The sequence below is a fragment of the Trachymyrmex cornetzi genome, unplaced genomic scaffold (assembly GCF_001594075.2).
Source record: "Trachymyrmex cornetzi isolate Tcor2-1 unplaced genomic scaffold, Tcor1.1 scaffold99, whole genome shotgun sequence".
Taxonomy (NCBI): domain Eukaryota; kingdom Metazoa; phylum Arthropoda; class Insecta; order Hymenoptera; family Formicidae; genus Trachymyrmex; species Trachymyrmex cornetzi.
Window position 1 is genome coordinate 2,851,167 of NW_017300343.1, and position 25,101 is coordinate 2,876,267.

The 25,101-nt window shown below is 41.4% G+C and overlaps 4 protein-coding genes across 7 annotated transcripts; 2 read left to right on the forward strand and 2 right to left on the reverse strand.

Moving 5' to 3' along the window:
* Positions 1-117: 117 nt before the first annotated feature.
* Positions 118-3,092, forward strand: LOC108770087 (nuclear pore complex protein DDB_G0274915). Its single transcript, XM_018521387.1, has 7 exons — positions 118-156; positions 244-429; positions 500-530; positions 640-811; positions 951-1,037; positions 1,132-1,159; positions 1,451-3,092. Exons 2-7 carry the CDS (start codon positions 351-353, stop codon positions 2,956-2,958), a joined length of 1,905 nt encoding a protein of 634 aa, XP_018376889.1. The 5' UTR covers positions 118-156; positions 244-350; the 3' UTR covers positions 2,959-3,092.
* Positions 3,093-3,562: 470 nt separating this feature from the next.
* Positions 3,563-12,138, reverse strand: LOC108770210 (uncharacterized). Its single transcript, XM_018521674.1, has 8 exons — positions 11,946-12,138; positions 11,211-11,407; positions 10,925-11,116; positions 10,603-10,848; positions 10,452-10,505; positions 4,106-10,350; positions 3,901-4,020; positions 3,563-3,821 (listed from the first exon to the last, which is right to left on the reverse strand). The coding sequence occupies exons 1-8, from the start codon at positions 11,963-11,965 to the stop codon at positions 3,708-3,710; spliced, it is 7,188 nt and encodes a 2,395-aa protein (XP_018377176.1). The 5' UTR covers positions 11,966-12,138; the 3' UTR covers positions 3,563-3,707.
* Positions 12,139-14,537: 2,399 nt separating this feature from the next.
* Tmep (Transmembrane endosomal protein) lies at positions 14,538-20,605 on the forward strand. 4 transcript variants are annotated; one of them, XM_018521704.1, is made up of 6 exons: positions 14,538-14,909; positions 15,537-15,745; positions 16,265-16,859; positions 16,941-17,182; positions 17,272-17,356; positions 19,367-20,605. In XM_018521704.1, the coding sequence occupies exons 2-6, from the start codon at positions 15,548-15,550 to the stop codon at positions 19,540-19,542; spliced, it is 1,296 nt and encodes a 431-aa protein (XP_018377206.1). In that variant the 5' UTR covers positions 14,538-14,909; positions 15,537-15,547; the 3' UTR covers positions 19,543-20,605. The 4 variants fall into 4 exon arrangements, with proteins under 4 accessions (XP_018377206.1, XP_018377207.1, XP_018377208.1 ...); XM_018521705.1 differs by having other exon boundaries at positions 15,540-15,745; XM_018521706.1 differs by having other exon boundaries at positions 15,573-15,745.
* Positions 20,606-20,753: 148 nt separating this feature from the next.
* LOC108770250 (putative uncharacterized protein DDB_G0282133) lies at positions 20,754-24,905 on the reverse strand. Its single transcript, XM_018521740.1, has 3 exons — positions 24,534-24,905; positions 24,221-24,334; positions 20,754-24,139 (listed from the first exon to the last, which is right to left on the reverse strand). The coding sequence occupies exons 1-3, from the start codon at positions 24,627-24,629 to the stop codon at positions 20,966-20,968; spliced, it is 3,384 nt and encodes a 1,127-aa protein (XP_018377242.1). The 5' UTR covers positions 24,630-24,905; the 3' UTR covers positions 20,754-20,965.
* Positions 24,906-25,101: the final 196 nt, after the last annotated feature.

The window sequence follows — 25,101 nt, forward strand, 5'->3', positions numbered from 1 at the left end:
ATATTGAACAGATTGCCGACTATCGAAATCGAACTACTTTATCGACAAAGTCTAACATGCAATTTGTTATAAGGTTCCTCAAAAATTACGATGGCGCTACAAATATTTCTTCGTACACGTGAATGGAGGAAAGCGAAAGAAAACAATAATAATAACGTAAGTTACGAAACTATACGTACCAAAAATTACTGCACAAGAAAATGATTTTTTGAAACGAAGCTATAATTTGTATTTTATAAAAAGGGGGAGGTGAAGGACCGGTGCCGTGTGCATTCTAGGAGGCACGACGTTCACGAAGGAACGCAGGAATAAAGTACTCACCTTGTTTTTGCGTTTCTGCGGTGTATACAATGGTTATTTGCAAATATTATCGACAAGGCAATTGTCGTTACGGTCAATATTGCCAATTCGAACACATAAATCATTTCGGTAAGACATGCGTTAACATATACATTTTCACTGTTCAACTGGCAAGTAACATATTGTTTGACTTTCCAAGCGGGCAATACTAAAACCGAGGATGATATCGTGTAAGCATAAGTTTGTATATGTATATTGTGAGTTTCTATTTATGTTTATAAGTCTTTATACTTAAGTTAAGATCGATCTTTTTTTCTTTTTTACATTTATATACATCAGTATTCTGGTGGCGAAGGAAGTACTTCTTGCCGAGAGAGGCGGCCAGTGGTTGCTGTCTTGCTTTGCCCCACTCAAAGAACGTCCCTGTATCCCAGGGATGGAGGACTTATCTCCAGAGGAAGTTCGATTGGAGATATATAATGCACAGAAAAATAGCATGGTTGAACAAGCGGTTAGTATGTTTATATTGAGCAATACAGAGCTATGAGATAAAGGATCCCTGAAAGAAAAATTTTTCTGTTACCCAGATAAATCACGAGTATATTTATTGATATATCAAATAATAGACTATTTTTGTATATTGTTTTTAGAAACTACATTTTCAACAATTGTGTCAAGACATGAAGGCGAAAAGGGAGGTGCTGAAAAATCCTACACGAGAAACAATGACATTGCTGGTATGTGAAGTAATATGGTTTCTCCATATAATTGTTTTGATTAATCGATTAAAGCCTCTCAAATATATTTATGAACGATATGATTGTGTTTCAGAAAAAAATTTTAGGAAGTGGCCAAAAAGGTAAGTCAGACGCATACAGTCCACACAGCATGAAATATTTATGTGAATCATTTTTTTTAATTTCAATAAAATATTTCAGAAATGTTTCATCAACATTTTAAAATGTTTTAAAATATTGCATTAAAATATAAGAAAAATATTTTAAAAACTTTAATATATTTTCTGGATTTATATTTCAGAAATGTTTCATGAAAAATTCTAAAATATTTTAAATCTTGTAATGAAATATATATATATTTTGGAAATATTTCATGTTTTTTTTGAGGAAATTATCTATTTTATTCTTTGCAGCTCCTCAGCTGAGCCTAGTCAATAGCACATCGACTAATAACGTGTTCGGAAATACAACGTACAACGTGCAAAATAATAATCCATTTGGCGGAGGTGGATTCACCTCCTCGAACAATACATCGTCGATATTTGGAAAGTCCAATAATAATACAGCATCCGTATTTGGCAATGCGGCGACCTTTGGAAATAATCTCGGTGGATTTGGTACTACGACGAGTGGTACTGGCTCCATTTTTGGAACACCGAGCACGTCGACAGCATTCAGTGGTGTACAGAACAGCACATCAGCATTTGGAACGCAACAGACGAATCCGATTTTCGGCGGATCGCCTCAAAATGTATTCGGCCAAAACAATGTATTTGGCGGAACGGGCCAGCTTGGCAACACGCCTACCACTTCGCTGTTCAACAATCCAATGACTTCGCAGGCGAGCACTTCGCTATTTGGCGGACCGACAACCACCACCTCCAATTTGTTCGTTGGCTCGTCCACCGGATTACAGACAAACCCGGTCTTCGGCGTTTCGACTACGTCATCATCCGGCTCTTTCAACAGCGGGATATTCACTCAGCCAAAAACGCAAATGCATGCATTCGGCGGAGCGCCAGTTTTCGCGGGAGTACCTACCAACTATGCCAATAATTCTACTGGCAACTCGTTATTTGGTGGCGGTCAAACGTTTGGCGCTCCCACAAACGGCATCTTTGGCGTATCCACGGCTGCTGCAACGCCAGGTTTTGGTGCGGCTGCCGCTACCACCACGCCAGCTTTTTGTGCACCTATTGTTGCCGCAACGACACCAGGTTTTGGTGCACCCGTCGCTACCACGGCGCCAGCCTTTGATCTGAATCAACAGCCCAGCAATAATACCTTTGGAACGACCGTATCCGCTCCTAATGTCTTTGGTGCACAGAATACCGACACCATGTCGGCAAACAACACGCCGTTCGGCGCGCCGTCTGCCGCGATCAGCGGCCCGTTTGTCACCACTAGCTCGCAACAATTTGATTCTACAAACACGAGCACGGCGCCGTTTACAAGCACAGGATTCGGCGTGGCCGTCGCGAGTACAAATAATGCATTCGGCACCACAGAAACCTCTTCCAATTCGTTATTTGTGAATGCGGGAACTACCTTTGGAACCTCCAACGGAACCATTCCAAATCCATCACCGTTTTCCGCATCAACATTCGGCATTATCAATACTTCCTCCCCGTTCGGTTCACCTGCTAGTACAACTGTTACAACAACAACACCCGCAAACCCATTTGCACCACGGCCACAACAAGGTGCTTCACCGTTCGGAAACGTTGCGCAAAATCAATTAAACATCAACGTTCCTCCTTTTGGAAAATCACCGTTTAACACTGCTGTAACCAACATCATCGACGATACAGTTTATAGCGCGGATAGTGCATTAACGGATGATGAGAAGAATATGTTCTTGGCTGAAAAATTTATCATCGGCAAAATACCACTCAAACCTCCTACTAAAGATATAAGATAATTTAGTAATACCATCTATGAACTTATAATGGCATGTATTAAATGTATACTGTGATAAAGGTACTATTTCTGCTGTAAATATCTAAATCTTTATATGGCTAATATGCCTAAATAGGTTTTTAATAGAAATTATAGTTATAAAATTAATTAAAGATTCTTATTAATTTCGATATTAAGGTAAACGTCCCAGTGACCGGACATGTATCTATGTCCGGACACTTTTACACAAAATTTATTAATATTATTAATCTCAAATGTTTTTAAATTCAATATTATAATTTAATTGTAATTTTTAAATGTAACTTATAATATTGTAATAAAAATGTAAATTATAATATTGTAATAAAAAGAGCCTTTGGGATTAATAATAGGCAATAAATTATGTGTAAGTGTCCGAACATAGGTACGTGTTCGGTCATTGGGACGTTTACCTTAATAACTTTGTTAATTCAACAATTAAAGAGTCACCGATGTGAATTATGTGCCAGAATGTGAATGATGATGTGGAATAAAAGGAATTTTATTTAAAAACTCAATTCGATGTACGATTCTTTTTAATACAATGAAATAAAGTCATTACTAAGCTCGTATAACTTAACAGACCATTGTTTTATATAATTCGACATTTAATCAACGCACCAACATAAATCAAACATCTTTTGTATCAACGTTTTTTAATTTAATGAATGATACATGATATTTACATATATACAAGCGATGATCGATTGTATCACAAACTATGAAACGTCTTCATAGATTTTTATAATGGATTACTCCGTGTGAAAGAGATGGGGTAGCAGGAGGAGGAGCAGGAGGTACGGGAAGCGGTGGTACGCTATTAATGAATTGCGTGCCTTCCGAAACCTGTAAACAACATATATACACGCTATTCCTAGGCTCATGTAATTGGATTTGGTACTACGTAGACGGTTTATAAACACACCTGTGGCAAGTGGCACAGAGAGTTCGACGGATAATTACTTCGTTGCGCATAAGTCGCAGACTGATTGGACGTCTGCGATAGGCCAGGTGGTATACCGTTCGAGGATTTGTATCCGGCGACCTGAAAGACAACAAAGTTCTATGTTAATATACGAAAATCGAACAAACTCTATCTACAATATTTATTGTAGAACGTGATCAGATACCTTGTCATTTATTTCAGGAAATATCGTGCTTAGATTGAAATTGGTGAGACTGGTTCCCGATGGATGATGCGGCATGGCCATCGGATTGCTCGAGACGATTCCTCCACGGACCATATTAGAGTTCATAGAGAAACTGGCCGCTCCCACGGTTGTGACACCCTGAGTACTTGCCATGGCCGACGGCGGGGGCGGTGGAAGACCATTGACAGTTTTAGCATAGACGTTCGTTTGCGGATGATTCTGGTAAAGACGATTGGCGTGTGGTGGCGGTGGTGGTGGAGGTGGAGGAGGTGGCGGTGCCAGGAACGTTGTCGAGTGATGATAGTCCTCCAGCGGAGAGTTGATGCCAGACAATGGAAACTCCAGGTTTTGCATAGGACCGCTCTCGAGAGCTTTTCGCTTGCCCTTTTTCGCGGCAGTGGAGTACGAACGTTTGTCGCAGTTGGGATGCTTTCCGTAATGTTGATGATTCTTCCCGTTCCCGTTGGCATTCCCAGTCGTAGTGGAAGTCGTGTTCGCGCTGGACGTGTTAGCAGTGCTAGCGCTCGACGAGCTGCTCGTTCCGCCCACGTTTGGCAACAAAAAGTTGGCTTCCTGTACGTAATCGGCGGCATTCTCATGCAGCGGCATGGTCATGTAGCTGTTGGGCGTGTTTGAGATGCTGGTGATGAAATTGCTAGTAGGATAGATAGAGTTGGCAGAATTGGACGAGTACGTGTACGTGTTGAAGTTCTGATTGACCACCGATTGACCGTAACCGGCCGCAGTGCCGTCATCCGGTGGTGGCGCGCTAGAAAAGTAATTTATAGGCATCACCGTAGCATCCGCGGACAAACCACTTTGGAATTTATTCTGAGGATAATTGGTTGTGAACTTGATTGATGCGTGCTTATCTTGATGACCGCTAGTATCATGAATGCTAGTGCCAATCAACGCCTCCGCTGTGTAGTTGCTTTTGCAGTTTCTGCTTCTCCAATGGACGTTATTCTGTTGATATTTTTGCTGTGGTTGCTGCTGCTGCTGCTGCGATTGCTGGTATCCCTGTTCCGTGAACACGTGCCCAGATGATTTTTGTTCCTCGTGTCGCTGATGCAGATTGTTGTTATCGTTGGTCGTCGTAGACTTGCGAATGTCCATTTGCCGCTTGCTAGTTGTTCTGGGACTTGCGTTGCTCTTCCTCTGGTGTTTCCTAGCCTGCTGTTGTTGCTGTTGCTGATGTTGTTGCGAATGCTGATGCTGATGCGGATGGTGGTGTTGATGATGCTGATGCTGTTGATGATTCTGCTGCTGATGGCTCTTCTCTGCTTTTTCATGTTCTACTAATTGACTCACAGATAGGAAGGTGGAAGCTGGATGCTGTGCATTCTGAGTGTTTAGTATCGCATGTAGATCCCGTCCCGACACGTTATTCGCTTCTTTCTCCTTTATGGATGCGTCCTTGCTCTGCTCTGCAGAGATTCTAGACGATGACGTTGCAGCGCCGAACAGGAAATTCTGTTTCTCCAGATTAGCGCTAAGATCGAGATCACCTACCAGACTCTGCAAACTCGACGGTACAATATGTTGATCGATACACTTGACCGATGACTGGCCGATCGCATGCTCGACGCTATTGTGAACGCTGTTTTTCGTCGGAGACCACGGAAACGGCTGCTCCTCGGAATAGAAGGTTTCCGCGGGCCTCTTCGAATCGCTTTGCAGAACCGGTAGATTTGGGAAGCTGTGAGCAGCAGAAACATCATAATTGTTGTAGAACTGATTCGGAGTGCCCTGATTGTATGTGGGTGTTTGCGTAAATAGATTGTTTGGGCAGAACTCCAGCTCTTTGCCGATCGGTGGTAGAATAATATCGGTAATATTAGCGTTGTGCTTGACCTCCGGTGACATCATCCAATTAACCGGCGCCTTGATTGCATGTTGCTGATGTTGATTACTCTTGGACTTATTATTGTTACCGTTGTTATTGCTACTGTGAGATTGTTGTGGTTGCTGTTGCTGCTGGCTGTGTTTCACATCACTGCTGTAACTACCGCTATCGTGCAGAGAAATCTGTCCTTGAGTGAGAACCTGATACTTGTGCTGACTTGGCTGTTGCGTCGTTTTCTCCGCGTATTTGAAATTCACGCCGGTGTAAGCCTCGATCGGATATTTCATCTGCACATTACTTTCCGCCAGGTCGAAGTTAATCTGTGGTTCGTACGTGTACATCGTCTTTTCCTTGGATGACAGGTTTTGATGATTCTTCTGTCCATGTTGCTCGGAATGCTGCTGTTGTTCCATGGCAGAGCTGAATTCGTTCTGCATGTAGTCTGAATCCATGTTATACTTGTTCTTGCTCTTACCACCATCGGGAAACTTGTAATCATTGCCAGTCTGTTGATTTTGCATTCGATTCTGTTTCGACGGATCATTTCTAGTCTTCGAAGGATCGACGAAAGATTGTTTTTGCGACTCGATCTTTCCTTGTCGCGATTTGTCGATCCCGGTTGACATGGTTGAATTATTCGGATAATTATCGCCAATCAACACTTGATTAGAAAAATTCGAATTGTCCTTGTGCAATGGTACATAGCTGTAATTTTCGCAGATGGTCTTTGCTTCATTATTATCGTTCGAATGTGGCTGCCCTTGATCGTAGTGTACCAAATTGTTATTGCTACCACCATTGACCGGTGAGAACGTCGTCCACGAGAGGATACTAAAATTGGATGAATTATGAGCGACAGTGGTCGTGGACTTGGTGTGATTCTCTGTCATCGTACTTTGTTCGTAGTTAGATGTAGTGATGAACGATGAGGTCTGTTGCGAGTATCGTGCAACAGCACCCTGTTGCACTGCTGCTGGCTTATTGTTATTGTTGGCCATGGGGATAGTTGAAACAGCGACGTGCGTCTTCTTGTCATCCTTACTAGGATATGAAACGTAATTGCTGTGTGTGCCGTCGGTATTTGTATTCAGAACGTTCGTTCGCTCACTAGGATTACTCATCGCTTCCTTAACGTCGTACTGATATGATTGAACGAACGGATCTACATCCAGCTTCTTTGCTGGAACGTAGACCGAATCGCGCATGTGATTGTGTTGTTGTTCTTGAGCTTTAGAGCCGAGCACATTATTCAATTTCGCCTCTTGATTCGAACTGTTCAATGTGTCCGTGCTTTTGTTTAGTTTGGAATAGTTTCGTTGGAAAGTGTTCTCCGAAGAATTCGCAGGCTTCGTGACGTATTCTTGATTTCGCGACGGAGCGTTTGTGGTCTCGTTATCCCCACTTGTATATGATATGGAGTCCTTCTGCATTACTTTCGTTTGATTCCCGACGTAATCATTGTGAGAGCTCGCGATAATATGTTCCTGTTTTTTCTGAACATTAAACGTCTGCTGAGAACCATTCAAATCTAAGAGAACATGACTGTCCTTGGTCTGGCTGTACATATGTTGCATGTCTTGAGAAGACAGAATCGGAAGGGAGGAATCTTTGGTTGGCAAAGAGTAGTTCTGCATGCTCTGGGACGTCACTGGAAGACTTCGATCCATCTGATTAGCGTAATCGACACGGTGATCGGAAACGATACCAGTAGAATCGATTAGTGTGTCCTTGTTGTGCGACGGATAAATTACGTGTGATGAACTCTGCGAGCCCTTATCTTTTGTTTGAGTCGAATAGTCCGTTTGCAAGGATCGCAAAGCTGTGGTCGAGGAGTTTGTGGTCACAGTCGTGTTTTCAAGCCGAGTGCTCAACAGATTTTGAGAACCATTGTTATCAACGCGCGGACCGACTGTAGGATTCGATTCTTGCGTCGTCGCGATAGCATTTTTGAACATAGACGAGTTGGACGTATGTTGCATTGTGCCAAGACCATTGCCCACTATTGTTGAGTAACTAGGTAAGAAGTCTTGAGCTCCGGAATACACTATGTCGGGATTGCGGCTCGTCGCCACTTGCGTCGATGTACAATCCGTGATATTGCTTTTATTATTAGTAGATGGGGTGTTTACTGACGCTTGGATGTTTACTGACGATTGAGACGCAATTACGTTGACATTGCTCAATGTGCTCGTCGTTCTCAATTGACTCGGACGACCTTGATTCGCCGCCAAACTTTGAGAATTACCTACGATACACGAGGAGTCCACAGTAGAGAAATTGACTGAGGTATGAGAAGGAAACGCATTGGTAGTCATCACAGATTTCTCTAAGCTTGGTGTCAGGACGGTCTGAACTATCTTGTATGGTTCCCGCAACGTTTCTTCGTTCACAACCTTCGGCAAAGACTTTGTCGTCGTACACTCCACAGGAACGATTACATCGGTGTTTGCATTTACATTCGCGGATGCAATTTGCTTCTCCTCGCAGGACGTTTTTAGTCGCTTCTCCGCAATCGCGTGCGATGGCGAAGAAGTCTTAATCTTGAAGCTGTTCGGCTCCATGGTGCCAATCTGTAACAGCATTGGCGGAGTCTGACTATGATATTTAAAGTCATCTTTCATCTCCTCTTCCAGAACCTCGGTCTTGCCGTTCAAGGACGACACCAGCGGGAAAGCCATCAGGAACGCTGCCGTGGGTGATATCGATTCCGGATTATGCGAATTGGAGGGAACGTGCAGAGAGGCAAATATGTCATTAGACAAGTCTGAGTGTAGCCCGTCCGTTCTGTTGCTGATCGGTACGAATGTATTGTCAGTGGTGTATGGCAATGATTTCGATATTTCGTCCTTCGAAGTCTTTGTCAATTTAGCTTCGTCGTTGACTATGTTGGCTGTTAATGGTGACGATACCGACGACGATAACGATGACGACGATGTCGATACTGATGTCGTAACATCGACAATGTTTGCGTCGGATTTCATCGTTGTTGTAGTGTTTGTGTCCAAATTTAAAATGATCTTGTTGCTTTCCGCGCCAGTCATCGCGTCATTAACCCGCTGTTGCTCCTTAGCCGTCGCTACACGTAGAAGACTATCAAAATGCGTGCCCAGATTGCACGTTTTCTTCGGTCCATCCGAACCGACAGCTTTCTCCGCCACTTCAACATCTGTCAAGGTCGATTTCGCATTCAAATGATCTACATTTTCGCTATTTTTTTCCGTTATGCTTTCTCTCGACATGTTAAAATCATTGGATGGTCGATCAGATGTATCTGTCTCAGGCGACTTACTGGATAATTTGTCCGAGGGAACAGTCTGCGGTGCGACATCTTCGGTTGTTTTTTTGTTCATATCAAAGCAATTTGTGTCTACGATATCTATTAATTTGCTTGTCGTAGATGTTTCTTCTTGATTCTCGTTTACTGCTTGAGTAACTGTACTTGATTTCGCAGTGGCAGATTCCTTCTCGTTGCTGACAGTAGGATGCTCTTCTGAGATGTCCTCCCCTATTTTCTCTATAACGTGCTTCAAACCTACGATAGATTTGCAAGTGGCGGTGAAATCTGTTGCTTTCGAAACAACTGGTTGGGCAGATTTCGCTTCGCCGTTTGTGTCTTTCCGCTTCTTGTCATCAGGTTCATCCGCGGAATCACATTCAGATAAGCCACGTTTAGGCGTACCTTTTCGCGGAGTTGCATCCTCTTGAGTCTTAGCAGATTCTTTCGGTGATTTCTTTTCGATATTTAACTCCTCGGGTGTTTCTGGCGTACTCTGGACGCTTTTGTGACTCTTGGAGTTATTTTTGTTACCCTTTGATTTCACTTCTAATTCTTTCTTGTTCGCGCTATCCTTAGGCTTCTCCATTTTCTCCTTGTGTATCGCTGGAATAGGCACTTTGTAAGCCATAGTTGTTTTTGTGATTTCTTTGCCTTTCGGCAAGATACCCTTGTGCCCGCCGATCTTCGTGGCATTTATTATATTCTTTACATTAGACGCCCAATTGTGAGAATCGACAACCATATTCGCACGAATATTTGGTACGGTGTTCAAAGTGACTTTCTGCACAGTGTTAATTAGAGCGTGATTGCATATAGAGACGACGGAATTCTGGACACGATTTGCCAAAGGTTGCATCACAATCATCTGACTCTGTTGGGTGTTACCGAGAATTATCGGGTTCGTCGATGTCTGCTGCGTATTCACGATGATATTTGACGTCATCGGCGTTACGAGGGGCATCAGTTTTCCACCGGATAAAATGAGAGCATTAGGAGTTAAATTGGTGACGGTATTGGCCACAGATGGCAATGTCGAATTTTTTTCATCCTTGCGTTTGCGTTTCTTCTTCAATGGCTTTTGAGATTCGACTTTTTTGTCCTCTGAAAACAGATTTACATTAATAATGTTAAATATATACATAAATATAAAAAATAATATAAAAAACGATATATTAATAGAGAAAATGTATTAATTATTTTACCGGTCTTCTTTTTCTTAGTGGTTGTTCCTGTCGCAGTCGCTTCATTAGCAGAATCTAAATTAAAACATGAGAATGATGAAAATGCTTACTAAGATAAAGACTTTAAGTATATTATTTGATTAAATAACAGTAATTTTATACTTGTTTATACCATTTTGACAACGCTCCGCTTCCTTCGATCCAGTTTCAGGTAGGCTACTTGTACTATCGGAATTATAGTTTTTGCTATTGGCACAGTTTACTCGATTTTCTTGATTTTCTATCAAATTACAAACTTTCTTAGCGACGGCAGCTTCTTCGGACAACTTTTTCGGAGCCGACGATGTTGCAGATTTTTTCTTAGAAGGCACTTTATTCTCCGTGGATTTCTCCTTCTTTTTCTTTTCTAAAGTTTTCTCTGCAAGAATGACCAGATAATTAGAAAACTTTAACATTTTTAATTTTAACTTTGCATCAACATGTAATGCACTTACTCTCTTCGATCTTATCAAAATACTTGTCTACGTCGTCGACGTTAATTTTGTTCGACCATTTTAAGGGAGATATTTTTTCAAGAGCTGGTTCAGCTGGTACAGAAATTCCTGCCTCCTTGAGAAGAGTGGATAATAACTGAGTGCGAGACGTCAGCTGTATTACCAGTTTCTTCAAACGTGCCAATTCTTCTTCTGGACAATCAAAACAATACATAGCTACTGGATAGATTTAAAAACTGAAATTTTCTTTTCCTAATATATATTGTATGGATCTTAAAATTCATACTGTGTGCCTCGGAAGCGTGAGTGGAGAATAAGTCGTCGGTACGACTATGGAGGTCTTTTATGTACTTTGAGGCATGGATCAGGATGTCGACCTTGTTGCGTTTGCGACCTTCCTGATGCGGTGGCAAAAGATCCGCCAATGTCTTGAAGTACGCGTTCATACGTTTTCTTCGATCTCGCTCCCATGTTTTTGCTTTGCTGTAACGAGATTTGCAGGTAGAGAGAAAATAAAAAGACACAGATGACATAGGGTACTTTCCATTTAATGATACAAGTCGACAAATCAATACAAGCGTTGTTCTATCCTTGTTGACATTCGGAGAGTAACAAAGATTGAACGATACTTGTGTTGATTTGTGTCATCAAATGAAAAGCACCCATAATGACTATGTTTCATTATTCACTGCAAGTACTAAAAACGTATAGTTCACGCTATGTATACTATAGATTTTCAGTACTTGCGGTGAATAACGGAACGCAGCCAGTGTAACGCAAAGTGAATCATTACATTCTTGTTGTTTGCCAATGTTAAACAAAAGATGAAACGATCACTGTGTTACACTGTGCCGCTTGCTGGAAAGTATCATAGAACAGATGAGCTGAAACGTTTCCTCGCGTAATCATCACCACGTTTTTAAAATGAGAGAAGAAACTTTAGAGAAACTTAAATCGGACAGACCGTGAATAACAAGGTAGCTGTGACAGGTTAGAGAATCGAAAAATTTTTAAGACTCACGTGTTCTCCTTTCGTGGCATAATTTATCCGCTTGACATCGTTCTGTAAAGATAGCGTGTCGCGAGAAGCGCCGGTGCGTCACTTGTCACCGACATTACGCGATCGCGAGAATTGCCTTCGTAATTCTGACATTTTCGTTCCACTAGCAAAATACAAAACACAGTGCTAGCAGCTACAGCTGTGTGTCGTGCAGCGGGGGATGGAATCAGCGGAGAATGCGAGCTTCCGATTTGGGTTCGTCGCGCTATTTCACAACCAGGAATCTGATTTATCGACGGAAGCTCTGATTCCATAAAATATTTCAGGAATATATTTCCAAAATGTTACACGATTTTATTATAAATGTTTTAGAAATTTTTTAAAATATATCTGAAATGTAAATATGCAGAGTTTTAGAAATATTTTTTTTACAATATTTTTGAACAATATTACTTCTAAAATGTTTTTGTGAAATATTTGAATGCAATATTTTAAAATGTTCCACAAATATATTTACGAAATATATTTCTGAAATATTTTATTGAAGTGGATTTTGTTATGAAGTTTCAATGGGTGAAAAGTGGATCTAGATGGCGCATAAAATCTCCGAGACATCGATGCGACTGTCTATTGTTTTGTTTTCTGTAGCTGAACTGAGTGAGGTGAACTTTCTGTACTTTTCATCTTTTCTTCTTTTCTCTGTAACTACACACCTGCATAGTGCAACTTTTTCTCTCTCTCTCAACCTCTTTTTCGTTTTCTTTCTCCGTCGACGGCATTGCGACGTCAAACTCGAGATCGAGCATTTTCACATGCACGCTCTCTACACTTTTTTTTCACATCATTCTTTTCGCTTACTATTTAAAATGCGAATGATTACTACATCTCGTTTTGTACAAATAAGAGAGAGAAAATGCAATAAGGCAAGTTGAAAACAGACTTTTCTGTTCATCTTGGACCTTCAGATCAACGAGTTAAGTCGAAGACCTGGAGATCTCACGCTTCGACCTTCGGTTCGGTAACTGATGAGATCAGTGATGCCGATATCTCTTCTCAAGACAAGACAAGACGCTGGGAGAGATCGAAGCACCTTTCACGAGAATCTCTCACGGTCGCGTGTTCGATCGTGCGTAAATTTTTTGTTGAAATCGCCATGAATAGAACGCGCAGGCGTTATAAAGCTTTCAGTTGTAGGACAAGGGCAAGGACGTGGAATTGGAAACAAGAGACTGTCAAGAGCGATATCGACTTGTTTTCTTAAACAACAGCGATTCAAAACGTTCCATGGCTCATCGATCCTTCAATAAAGTACGACGAATGTTTTTTACATCGAGAAATTTCACATGAGAAAATTTTCGAGACTTTCTTTGCTTCTTTATTTATTTTAATTAATTCTTTTCGAATTTAATTCCCAACAACGGAATTGAAAAACCGTTGAAAAATTAAATTCCTACTTTCTAAAATTATACAGAGACAGTCAAACCGCTATTCAGATAAATACCAACTAGGTATAACAGTACATAATATTATATCAGGATATTATAATTTCTTACAACAATGTAACTGTTGTGTACATTTTACATCTGTTCTACTACACTTATTATAATATTGAGTAAATATTTATATATATATATTTAATGTGACTTGCAAATATTTTCAAACTCAATTAAACGGGATTTTATTTTGAAGGGATGGAGGAGAATGTATAATGAACATAAAGATAAAAATATAATAATAATTTATTTTTAAAATCTAATATAATTAACAAATATATAAAATGAGGCTCGAAAGAATCTATCAGTAAAAAATAATAAAAAAGCCTATCAGAGCCTACATCAGCTGTTCGGATGCATAGAAAACACTTTCTTTTAGGCTTTCTGATGGGCTTTTTTATTATCTTTTACTAATATAATTATTCACATTTTGACGGGATAGCGTAAAATTAATTGATCTCGAAAACAAGACTTCGATTTAACCGGACTATTGATATTTTTTTTGCAGCAGTGATACCCGGAGATCTACTTTTAATCGCGCTCTATACGCTTCTTCATTCGAAGAAACATATTTTTTCCTTTTACAGTCGCAATCATGTCTCGATTTAAACGCAGAAAGTGCAGATGAGAGAGACAAAGAGAGAGAAACGGGAATCTCGCGCCGCCTTGCGCGGAAACGATTTCCCAGCTTCCCGAATGGGACGGGGGATGCGGGGGGGTGCGGGGGCAGCGGACACACATAATCGGTACACGCACGCGTGGTGGGAGTGAAACCGTTCGCGGGATCAGCGACGACGGCGGCGGCGGTGGCGGCGAAGGGTTCGTTCGTTCGGTGAAAACAGGTTCGCGTCGTTCGCGATCGTCGTAAACGTTCTCGCGTTTCTCGCGCGCGCGGAGAATCTCGCGAAAGGGAAAACGATTCATCCGTGATCCGCTCTCGTCCCTTGTGGACTTGGTCATCACGCGTTCGACGCTTCGAGAGGGGGGCCGGAGGCGGACGATAGCCCGTGGACGAGGAATGTCAAGCGCGAGAGTGCGCGAGTGCGAGTAGTAGAAGCCGATAGAAGCCGTAAACGCCGAGAGTTCCGGAGGGGCAATCAATTTTCCACGTAGTGCGTTTATATACGGTGTGTTTGTGTGTGTGTGTGTGTGTGTGTGGGTGTGTGCGTGCGTGTACCGTACGCGTACCGCACGTCGCTGAACCTCGCGTCGTCGTATCGTGGTGTTGGTCGCCAGTTGAGATCGCGGTCGACTTCAGGTAGTCGAGGTGTAGCTCTCGCGGAGCTGGCGGAGCATCCGAGCGTGGTTCGTTCGAGACGCGCGGTTTATTGATAATAAAGACAACTGGCAGCTGCCTGGAATCGTCCCCGTGTCGAAAGCGCCGAAAGGAGCCGAAAGAGGCGACGTAAACGGGACAGTTAGCGGAGAGAGGGTATCGTCGAGTGTGCGTATGCTGCAAAATCTGGAGAGGACTTGGCGAATGGGGGCACGGGTACGTTGCTGAAAGAGAGCGAGCGAAAGAGAAGGAGTGAGAGGGAGAGAGAAAAGAATCCGCGAGACTTGCGTCAGCGCGATCCGACACGGATTGTTGCGCGAATCACCTCGATACACCTCGATACGCGATACAAATCGACACGGTTCCGCTGAATTCGCAAATACCAGCGTTACGTGAGAACGAGCTTTATGTTTACGATTTACGATTGCGTGTCAACGCGACGAGTGACGTAGAAACTCCCTCGGGGGATTTTTTTTTCCTCTCCCTCTTAGCCGCGCCTGTGTTTTCCGTTTAAAAGCCCCAGAGACTCGCGATCTTCCGTTTACGCACGTACGTGTATATCGATTTACGCGCGAGTGTCGTCTCGCGTTCGCGCGAGTCGCACACGCTTTCTTTCTCTCCTTCCTCTTTGTCCTCTTCCTCCCCATACCCCCTCCTTCCTCCCTCCTCCCTTCCCTCACCCCTCCCCTCCCCTCCTCCATGAGCGTCCTCGTGAAATTACGCGATCGCGATGATTCCTGCTCGTCGAACGTCGTGACGGATGGCGACGCGGAAACACGTCACATCTCGTCGTCCTTCGTCACGGAAATAATCCTCTGTACTTGCGCGCAATTGTACCACCAGCAGGTTGACGTATGAATGGTGTCGGGGTCACTGCAGGGACGCACGCCACGTACGTGAATCCGCTTGACAAGATGTCAACGACCACCGATGTCAGCGACTTGGCGGTGCATCTCCCCAAGGAGGGGACGCCGATCTTCCTGCAGACCCGCGCAGCCTGGGCCATCGCCGGGGTGTTTATGGCTGTTGCGCTTTTCTTCACTTGCCAACAGGTAATGAAACTCAATAGAATACAAAGCCTAATCTCTATCCTTTTTACCCTTAATCTGCTTCCTGTTTCTTGATTTTGACCTCTTGCCGTTTTCCTTCTTTGCAACTAGTTTTATCAACAATCACGTTTCTTGTCTCTTCCGAAGTTCATCAACTCTTATCTCGGGTGACAGAAGATGAAGAAACAGAATTAAGGCCTGGTTCCATGTAAGATTAACTGTCATCTCGGTTCAGTTTATTTTTCATCTTTTAATTCTTAGAATTTTTTATTATTTTCTAAGAAATAGAAAAAGATAAGCAATAAAATTTAGACCGAGATTAAAGTTAATCTTATATTGGTGGAACTGGAGGCTTATACCTGTTGTTATATCAACGTAGATTAACTCAGTTTAACTTATTCTTCATCTTTTTCTAGAAAATGATAAGAAGCAAGAAACAGGAAGCATAGAACGCATTGTACATTAGGCTTAAGACGCTTGATTTGCGATGCAGTCACCTTTCTCTTTTCTCATTATTTGTAGATCTATCAGCATCTGAGGTGGTACACGAATCCCACGGAGCAGAGATGGATAGTGCGAATTTTGTTTATCGTGCCCATTTACGCCATCTACTCCTGGATCTCGCTGTTGTTCTTCAATAGCGAGAGCTACTATGTTTACTTCTTCACGGTGCGGGACTGTTACGAGGCATTTGTTATATATAATTTCCTGTCACTATGCTACGAGTACCTAGGCGGCGAGGGCAACATCATGTCCGAAATCAGGGGCAAGCCGATACGCTCCAGTTGCCTGTATGGCACCTGTTGCCTGGTTGGAAAAACTTACACTATCGGATTTCTAAGATTCTGCAAGCAAGCCACTTTACAGTTCTGCTTGGTGAAACCAGTGATGGCGTTTGTCATCATATTTCTGCAAGCCTTCGGCCATTACAGAGACGGAGATTGGTCACCCGACGGTGGCTACATTTACATCACGATAATTTACAACATCAGTGTATCGCTTGCACTTTATGGGCTGTTTTTGTTCTACTTTGCTACGAGAGACCTGCTGACGCCGTTTGAGCCTGTGCTCAAATTTTGTACAGTCAAGAGCGTCATCTTTTTGTCATTCTGGCAAGGTAACATCTGAAATTAAGTATTTGTAAGTGCGTGCGTTAGGTAATTGATAACAATTGCAACAAATACTTTTTTTTATGCAGGAGTACTGCTAGCAATCTTGGAGAAAGCAAATGTCATTTCACCCGTTATAAACAGTCTGGGTCAATCAACGAGTGCTGGCACAGTCTCCGCCGGTTACCAAAATTTCCTCATTTGTATCGAGATGTTATTCGCTGCTATAGCTTTACGTTACGCGTTCCCGTATCAAGTATACGCAGCTGGATGTGTTACCGACTCCAGGGGTAGAAGCGTGACGATGCAAAGTATTAGTAGCAGTTTAAAAGTACGTTTACAATATTCCTGATTTTTACAGAAATATATTCTTTTTTTTCCCGTTAATTTAGTACTCTATTCGACAATAATATTTTGTAGGAAACGATGAATCCAAAAGACATTATGACCGATGCCATCCATAATTTCCATCCACAATATCAGCAGTATACTCAATATAGCGCAGGTATGTGTTATTTTTTGTGCTATAATTGTTTTTGTGCTAATTTCTTTTAAGTATTGCTATATAATTATTTACTACTATATATGTACATTTTTATTTATTTTTATTATCGATATGTTTATAAATCTTCATACAGCATGATAGTGTGATATAAAATTTATGTCGTTTATTTAAGTTTTTGTATGTATTGTCTCACATACAGTTATTTTTTTTTCTCATGCATTCATAAGAAAATGTCATGTTAAAATAAGGCGATGATACTGAATGTTCTAATTATAGAGCAAGATTATCTGACATGTAATGCCAATAATGCCAATAATAGTTACACAAGATACACGTTTTATTCAAGATTGCAAACGCTTCAGTTACAGGCTTTGGCGCTTTTGTATATAATTTACTTGTACTCTTTCTGACACTTCACTGCTGATCAATGCAGGCACCGATATTATTACATTAATATCCACTCACATATGTATATATATATAGCAAAGTTCACGCAAGTTTCAAGCAAATGCGAAATTCACGGATAGTATAGAATCTGCTTTCAAAGATAGTCCTCTAATAATATTTATTATTTTACTTGTATAAAAGATTAATTATATAAAATTTCCTTAATGTGTGCCGGTTTATTAGACAATTCAGACAATTACTTTGAAGGCACTTTTGTTTGATGTTTTTCAGACGTTAGTACCAACTTGCCGTACGAAAAGATATGACAGTGAGGCATCACTTTTTTAATTTCAAGAAATTGGACATCGAGCTTTATGCGCGACTTTAAATGAAGATCGAAAAGAAAGATACTTCATACAGCACTATACTTTGCTTACGGAATTATACAATGCCTTAGAGATCGGTATCTGTCCACAAAGGGTCAATTTCTCGAAAATGAATTCTACGCTGAAATTACAGAATAAGGGTTGTACTTAATATACCATCGATATATACGTATTATATGCATATAAGATCATCTATTTTGCGATTAACAAACTCTGCTGTAAAATAGAAGTTAAGCACTTAACATAAGAGGAGCATTTAGAAAAGAGAAAAAAAGAAAAACGGGGAGAGGGAGAAAATAGCGTACTTCTATAGTGTTGCTCTATAATGAATGTAAAAGATGATTAGGGGTACAGTTTACTTAACACTATAAACGCTTTGAAGCATCCGATTGACCAATCAGAAAAAGTTTTCAAAGCTTTTGTAGCATCAAGTGGACCGGATCCTAAGCATTAGTGTAATGTTTTTTTTTTGTTTTTTTTTTTTAATATATAATTCAACTTAATTTTATTGCTTTTATTTTTATATTCCTATCACATGGTACCATGTAGCATGCGAATATACGGTATGAAACGGCCGAGCATGTAAAGCACATCATTTTATCCTTTTTCCCAAAGGTATAGCATACATTGACAATGGTAAAATTATCACAATCCTAGCTGCTTGCGATTATTTTTTTATATTAATAATAATTTGCATGAATCGTTCGTATCGCGATATTATCGCATTAATATATATTTTTCTTTGCACCTTTGTATCATGTGTATACGTAAGAATTCGAACTTTGTTGCTCTGATCAAGCCTCTTGTGCAACTCGATATGCGTTATCAACGGTTTTCGTGCAGAGTTCGAAATTACCAAAATTACACCGAGTTTAGATACCGGGGGACAAATTTCGACAGGAATTTAATAGGCCTTTTAAATAAACGATTCTCTTTGTATAATGTAAGAAATTGAATTTGCCAGAATCGGTTTCGAGCTTTGATTTTGTGAACGCAGTTCCAGAGCAAGAATGTTCGAGATGTAAATGTGACATTTTGGAGAGGATTGGTACAACGTTGGTGTATTCAGTCATATAATTTCACGATTGTGAAATTACTATAAAGGCGCTGAATTAATATTTAAAGAAAATTAATATAAAAGAACCGATTGGTCAATTTTGGCGCATTTATTGGCCAACGGACACGCGTAACTGGTGTGTTTGCTTACTGTAATGTGTAACAATGATGTAACAATTAGGGGGCCCAAAAGGACAACGTGGTATGCGAGTATCCAGCTTCGATCCGGATGATCCGCAAAACATGCCGGTACCACCACCTCAAAGGCGAAACACCTCTCACCAGCGTGTCGCAACGATTTCGCAAAATTATAATGAGAAAACAATGTTACTGAGCAGCGACGATGAATTTCAATAAGGCACACGGACGTGGTTCGGGGAAATGTGATTTACGCTCGAGAATCGTATCGACAAATATTACAACGCGAAACTTCCATGAATTTCTAGAAATCTGCTTTCGAAGGAGGGATGGAATGCAAGAGAAAAACGATGTTTTAAGGAATTCGCATGAAGCGAATTTAATTCGTTCTTGCAGACCTTATATAGAAAGGGAAAAAGGGACATTGCGCAGAGCGTAAGAGCGCATTGCGTTTCACTGTAATAGTTCCATAATGTTACATCCATGTTAATATATGTATTACGTTATAACATACGAGTAAAGAAATAGTATAGAAGATATTTATTTTACTATGCTGACATGTTTGAGGCAGTGTTATTCGTACACCCGTGGCTCTACTACGACACTGCAAGAAGTATTAAGTGCACGATAATGCTTGCTCTTCGTAATAGATAAGAAAAAAGTAATTGTATAGTACTTAATTTCACGCGCGACATCGCACTTTCTCAGAGTACTGTTCGTACGTAAGCATCGACACTTGTTTACACTTTTGTATCTGTTTTTATTTACGCGTTTGCATTTAGCGAACTTTGACTTTTACAATTTCGCATTCGTGCTTATTTGGGAAGCCTCGCGAGCCACAGGAATATTTGCGTCCTTTTGCAAAATCATTCTTTCCTTGGTTTCTTACGAAATATACGTGTATATATCACCGAGGTAGATTAGATCTGAAAATGCGGAGAAGTTGAAGCGAGTTTTCCTTCTCGACGGAAGCCTTTCGATATAAAAGAAAAAAACAAAAAGATATATATAACAATATTATATGCGCGAGGAAAGGACGATCGATGAGCGTCGTGTCAGATATAAACATTTGGTATTCGGTGTCTTATGTGTACAACTGTGTATAATCCTCATATTTTTTTTAAAAGCATAAGAGACGAGCCAAGTTAATAAAGATCTATTTTATATGACAGCACAGTGTGCCGAAATCTTTCGTCGCCATTTAAGAACGAAGTGAACGTGTAAATCTGTAAACAAATTTTATTGTCCTATTACATCTCGTAATAAAGATAAGACACAACTACATGAATAGAACATTATTTATTTACAATTAAAACATCTGTTAATAATACCTCATATATAGAAAATATACATATATATATTATATATATATATATATAGAATAATTTATATGTATATATAAGAATTTTAATTACACAATCTGTCGATGCTTTCTTTTCTTAAAAATATGTTAATCAACTCGAATACCGTATTATTACTGTTAGAAGAATAATTTAGAATGTTATTAACAGCCTTTACTTTTTGGCAAAAAAATAAAGATATAATATTGTACACGTTTGGATAAAACGGTTCATTTTTCTGATCGCAATAGCGAAAAGCACCCTTATTTGAATTTACCAATATCCTACGTATCTATCATCGACTACCAGCCAATCCAATATGATTGATTATTCGTCACGATCTTCTTCCAGCCATGCCAAGGGGATTCCAAGTTTTCGCGCGAGGGTAATGTTTCCGGAAGTATGTTACCGGTTTTTAATTGTACTCCTCTTAATGTTGACTTTAGCGACGTGCCTGCAGTTAATTGTTTCTCATCGTCTTCTTCCTCTTCTTCGATATCTTGATACTGTAATTCGTCATCCATATAAACGACCGCATTGGTATCCTCGTTATTCGCGTACTTGTGATACTCCTCAGCGACGTCACGCTTCGTCACTTTGCTCGTAGTTACAAACGCATTCTGTATGATCTCCAAGTCGTGGGCAGCCAGCGGAGATTGTGGATTAATTATGGGTTTGAAGCCGATCGATCTGAGCCGCGCGATCCGTAAATCGCTGTCGAATGCATTCACTGGTACAAAAGCCGACGCTCTATCTTGTAGGGAGTCCGCGTATTCCTCGTCGCTTTTGCGACTCGTGTTATCCTCTGTAAGAGTAGAAGCAGCGCAGATTCGCAATGTCTGAACCTGGGATCCTTGATCGCACACGTCCAACACGGATTCCTTCAGTTTCTCCAATTTATCCCACTTCATTTTCAAGATAGCTCTTTGATCGTTTAACTGTCCAATAACATAAACTTCCGGATTATCAGAGATGAGTCTGCACTGCGTCGTCGCGTCCATCGTGCTAGGTTTCTCCTGTTTTTTGCGAAAGCAGTGTAAACGCGATTGAGCAGTACGATGTGACAAAGGAATTGTCCGTGTCAGCTTGTTTCGAAGGCTCCTGTCGAAGGAAGTCTTGGTGACAACGTGATCAGCTGTTATGGTTTCATTCTCTTTCTTCTTGTTGTTGACGTTGTTATTATTATGATTATGGTGATTTTCATTATTATCGTTACTAAGATTACTTCTAAGAGTTTTTTGCTTCTCAATTGAACTGTTAATATTCTTGCTATTTGCATGCACGGTATTGGTCATTCTGTACTTATTTTTTGTTTGTCTCTCTCCGACACGATTAATTTTGGTCAATTTGCTCTTCCGTTTAAAACTAGACTTGTATCGCTTCTTGGACGAATATATTACGGTATTGAAGGTATTGCAATAGTTTGAGTATGCATTGTTTTTGCATCGTAATCTCCTGTTTCTGGGTCCACGCGTTATGGGACCGAAATTAGCGTCTATCGACAAGTTGGCAATTTCCCTATCTCGTTTCTTGTACTTGGTTTTCTTGATCGACGAGTCAGGAAACTTCGGCTTTACCAATACTGCTTTCTTGTCAGTCCTTAGACGGGTTTTTATGTCGTACGAACTGCGAGTGTGTTGCGCGATAGTCTGAAGCGAACTCTTTACACGAAACGGCGATAAGTACTTATTGTTCTTCTTCGACATGCAATTTCGATCGCTCCTCCTAACGTTATTATTACGTTTCTGATCCGCGTCGTTACAGGATTGGCGATCCACACCGGGTAGCAAGTTGTCGAATTTTTCTCCATCCGCTTGCTTGGTTACTTTCCAAAATAATCTTTCGGATTTGGAATATTTACAGTATCTTCTATTGTCCAAACACGCAACGTTTTCCTTTATATTGTCTGTTTCTTTCCGCTTCTTCCTAAGATTTATATTCGTCGGCACGTGCTTCTTACTCTTGGTCTCGGGAGTGGTTTCTCTTTTCGACACATTCCACATCGCGCATTCTTCGGTCGTCAGCCCTATCACATTTCCGATCAATAACTTGGACATAGGATGATGTATTTCTTTATTGATCAAGTTTAAGATTTTATCCGGCGTCAAAGAGTCTAAGGATTTGATGTTTTGCGCGCAGAAAGATTCACTGTGTATCTCCGAAGCGTCGTGGCTTTCGGAGATTCTTTCGTATGTCGCAACCGAATTCCTCGGTGATTCATTCCTGGAATTCGATTTCTGTGTCGGTTCATTATCGGTATTCAAGTTTTGTACATCCCGGCATTGAGCATTTTGAAGTTGTTCCTTATGCTCGATCGAAGTAATTGCACTATTCTTGGAACTATCTAATGACGACGATATGCAATAAGAATGTTCTGATGAGTTTACGACTATCGACGACAAATTTTCTCTACGTTTGTTCAACGGAGAAGCATTTGTGTTATCGGCTACGACATGCCCGTTATAGGATAAGTTTTCACTCGGCCGAGAATTCACTCGCGCCTTGTCCACACTTGGTTTCTCGATAGGCTTGGTATCCTCCTTGGGTGTCAAGCGACTACCCTCCATATCCAATGCCGTACGAATAGTAATGTCGATCGGCTTGGAAGGCTTCTGCAACATCGTCGAGACGCTCTTTTTCGCGTCCTGCGAATTATGCGACGACTCGTACAGACCCATGCGTATCGAGATATTTGTACTATGAGTTTTAGTAGCCGACGAACCAAGGCACAGCAACGTCTTTTGATCAGGTACAGAAGTTGATATCGCGCTTTCCATGTTGCTCGGTAATTTCTTAAAAACATGACGTGTGACAATGGAACTCTCGGGCGCGGACCGTCTGCTGGTGTCAACCGACGGTATCGTTTTAATGACCGGGAGACTTTCGCGACTGTCTCCATAACTAAGTTTTCGCTTTCGGCAGGTAACACCGATATTATTCGAGCATTTTCTTAAGTCATACGTGTTTAGATGGTTTGACTTCGACAATGGGATACAATGTCGCACAGAAGACGGTTCTTCCGAGCCTTTGCTGCTCCAGCTGGGCGACTCTTGATTCGCGAGACGCATCAACGCAAACTTGTTGTACTTGGTTCCATCCGAAGCCATGCCAATCCAACAACTTATGACTATGTAGAGTCCATCGTACCTGTACCCAGTGTTAGGCGCGATGTTATCTTGCAGATTGTAACTTCTTATTAATCTCAATGGTATTTGATTTGTATAGTTCCAAATGAATGGATCCACACTGGGTTGTTCCTTGTGATACACCTGGCCAGTGAGCGTTAGATAATCACCAAGATCCACATCCTCATTCACATTGGTATGCGAGGTACATACAGAGATAACGCCAAACGGTCCCTCATGTATGTCAACATTGAAAGGCTCATGCATCTTATCCCTGGAACAGTCCATGCGTATGCCCCACCAGGATCCAGATGGAAATCCCAAAACTGGGCCATACCAGCATCTCGAAACCTTAAGAAACGCACGAAACTGTATCGCTATACGCACCCCATCACTCATGATGTAAAAATAAGTAGGAAAAATGATACTTACATTTTTGTTGTACGATGGACTCGATTTGTCTACAGATTTCAGCGAGCTCGCTTCTACAGCTTGATTGAGCTTGCTAAATAGTTTGTTCAGGTCGTGCCTGATTCGACCTTTTCCCTGAAAAAAAGGAAAATATGGAAGCATCAATATGAAAAATGACAGTTTCTTATTTCAGCCTTTCTTATTTCCAGCGACGATATTAAAAATGTAATGAGTGGCGTGGAATAATGTAAATAAGACAGAAGCAGACGGAGAAAACGGTACAGACGGAGTACACACAGAGGGGAGGGGGGGAGGAGCCCTTGAGGCGCAATACCTGATTCTTAATTCGCGCCTCACGCAGCCTCCTCTCGTTCTCCTGAATCGTATTCGCGCACACAGTCTTTGAGACGTCACTACCCGACCTCGCCATTTCCACGAACGACGGGGATCACGCAGGTCGCCGAGTACGTTATATCCGCGATCGAGACGGTACGCTCTCCATTCGGACCGCGATCCGTCACCGACACCACGAATGCAAATGGCCGCTATCGCGACTCGCGACCACTCGCGACCGTCCCGTCGATAACCGCTCCGCGATAACTTCGCGATGTAAACACGCGGCCGAGATCAGGCTCAGCTGCACCATCTGCACTCTGTCATCGACATATCCTTCTCCCGCCCTACGTTCGGAGTATCCGTCTGTTCTTCTCCAAAGTGTGAAAAACTCATATCCAGAGCAATCTTATCGTTTGAATATTACGGTAAATCAAGTCGCGCGAGTTCGTCGATTAGATCCGCGCGAGTCGCGTTGCGTTGCTTCTTGTCGAATCCGAAATACGGGATTGCAATCGAGTTTTCAGATACTACGTAGATTCGTTTGTTTAACAATAACGTTCTCTCGA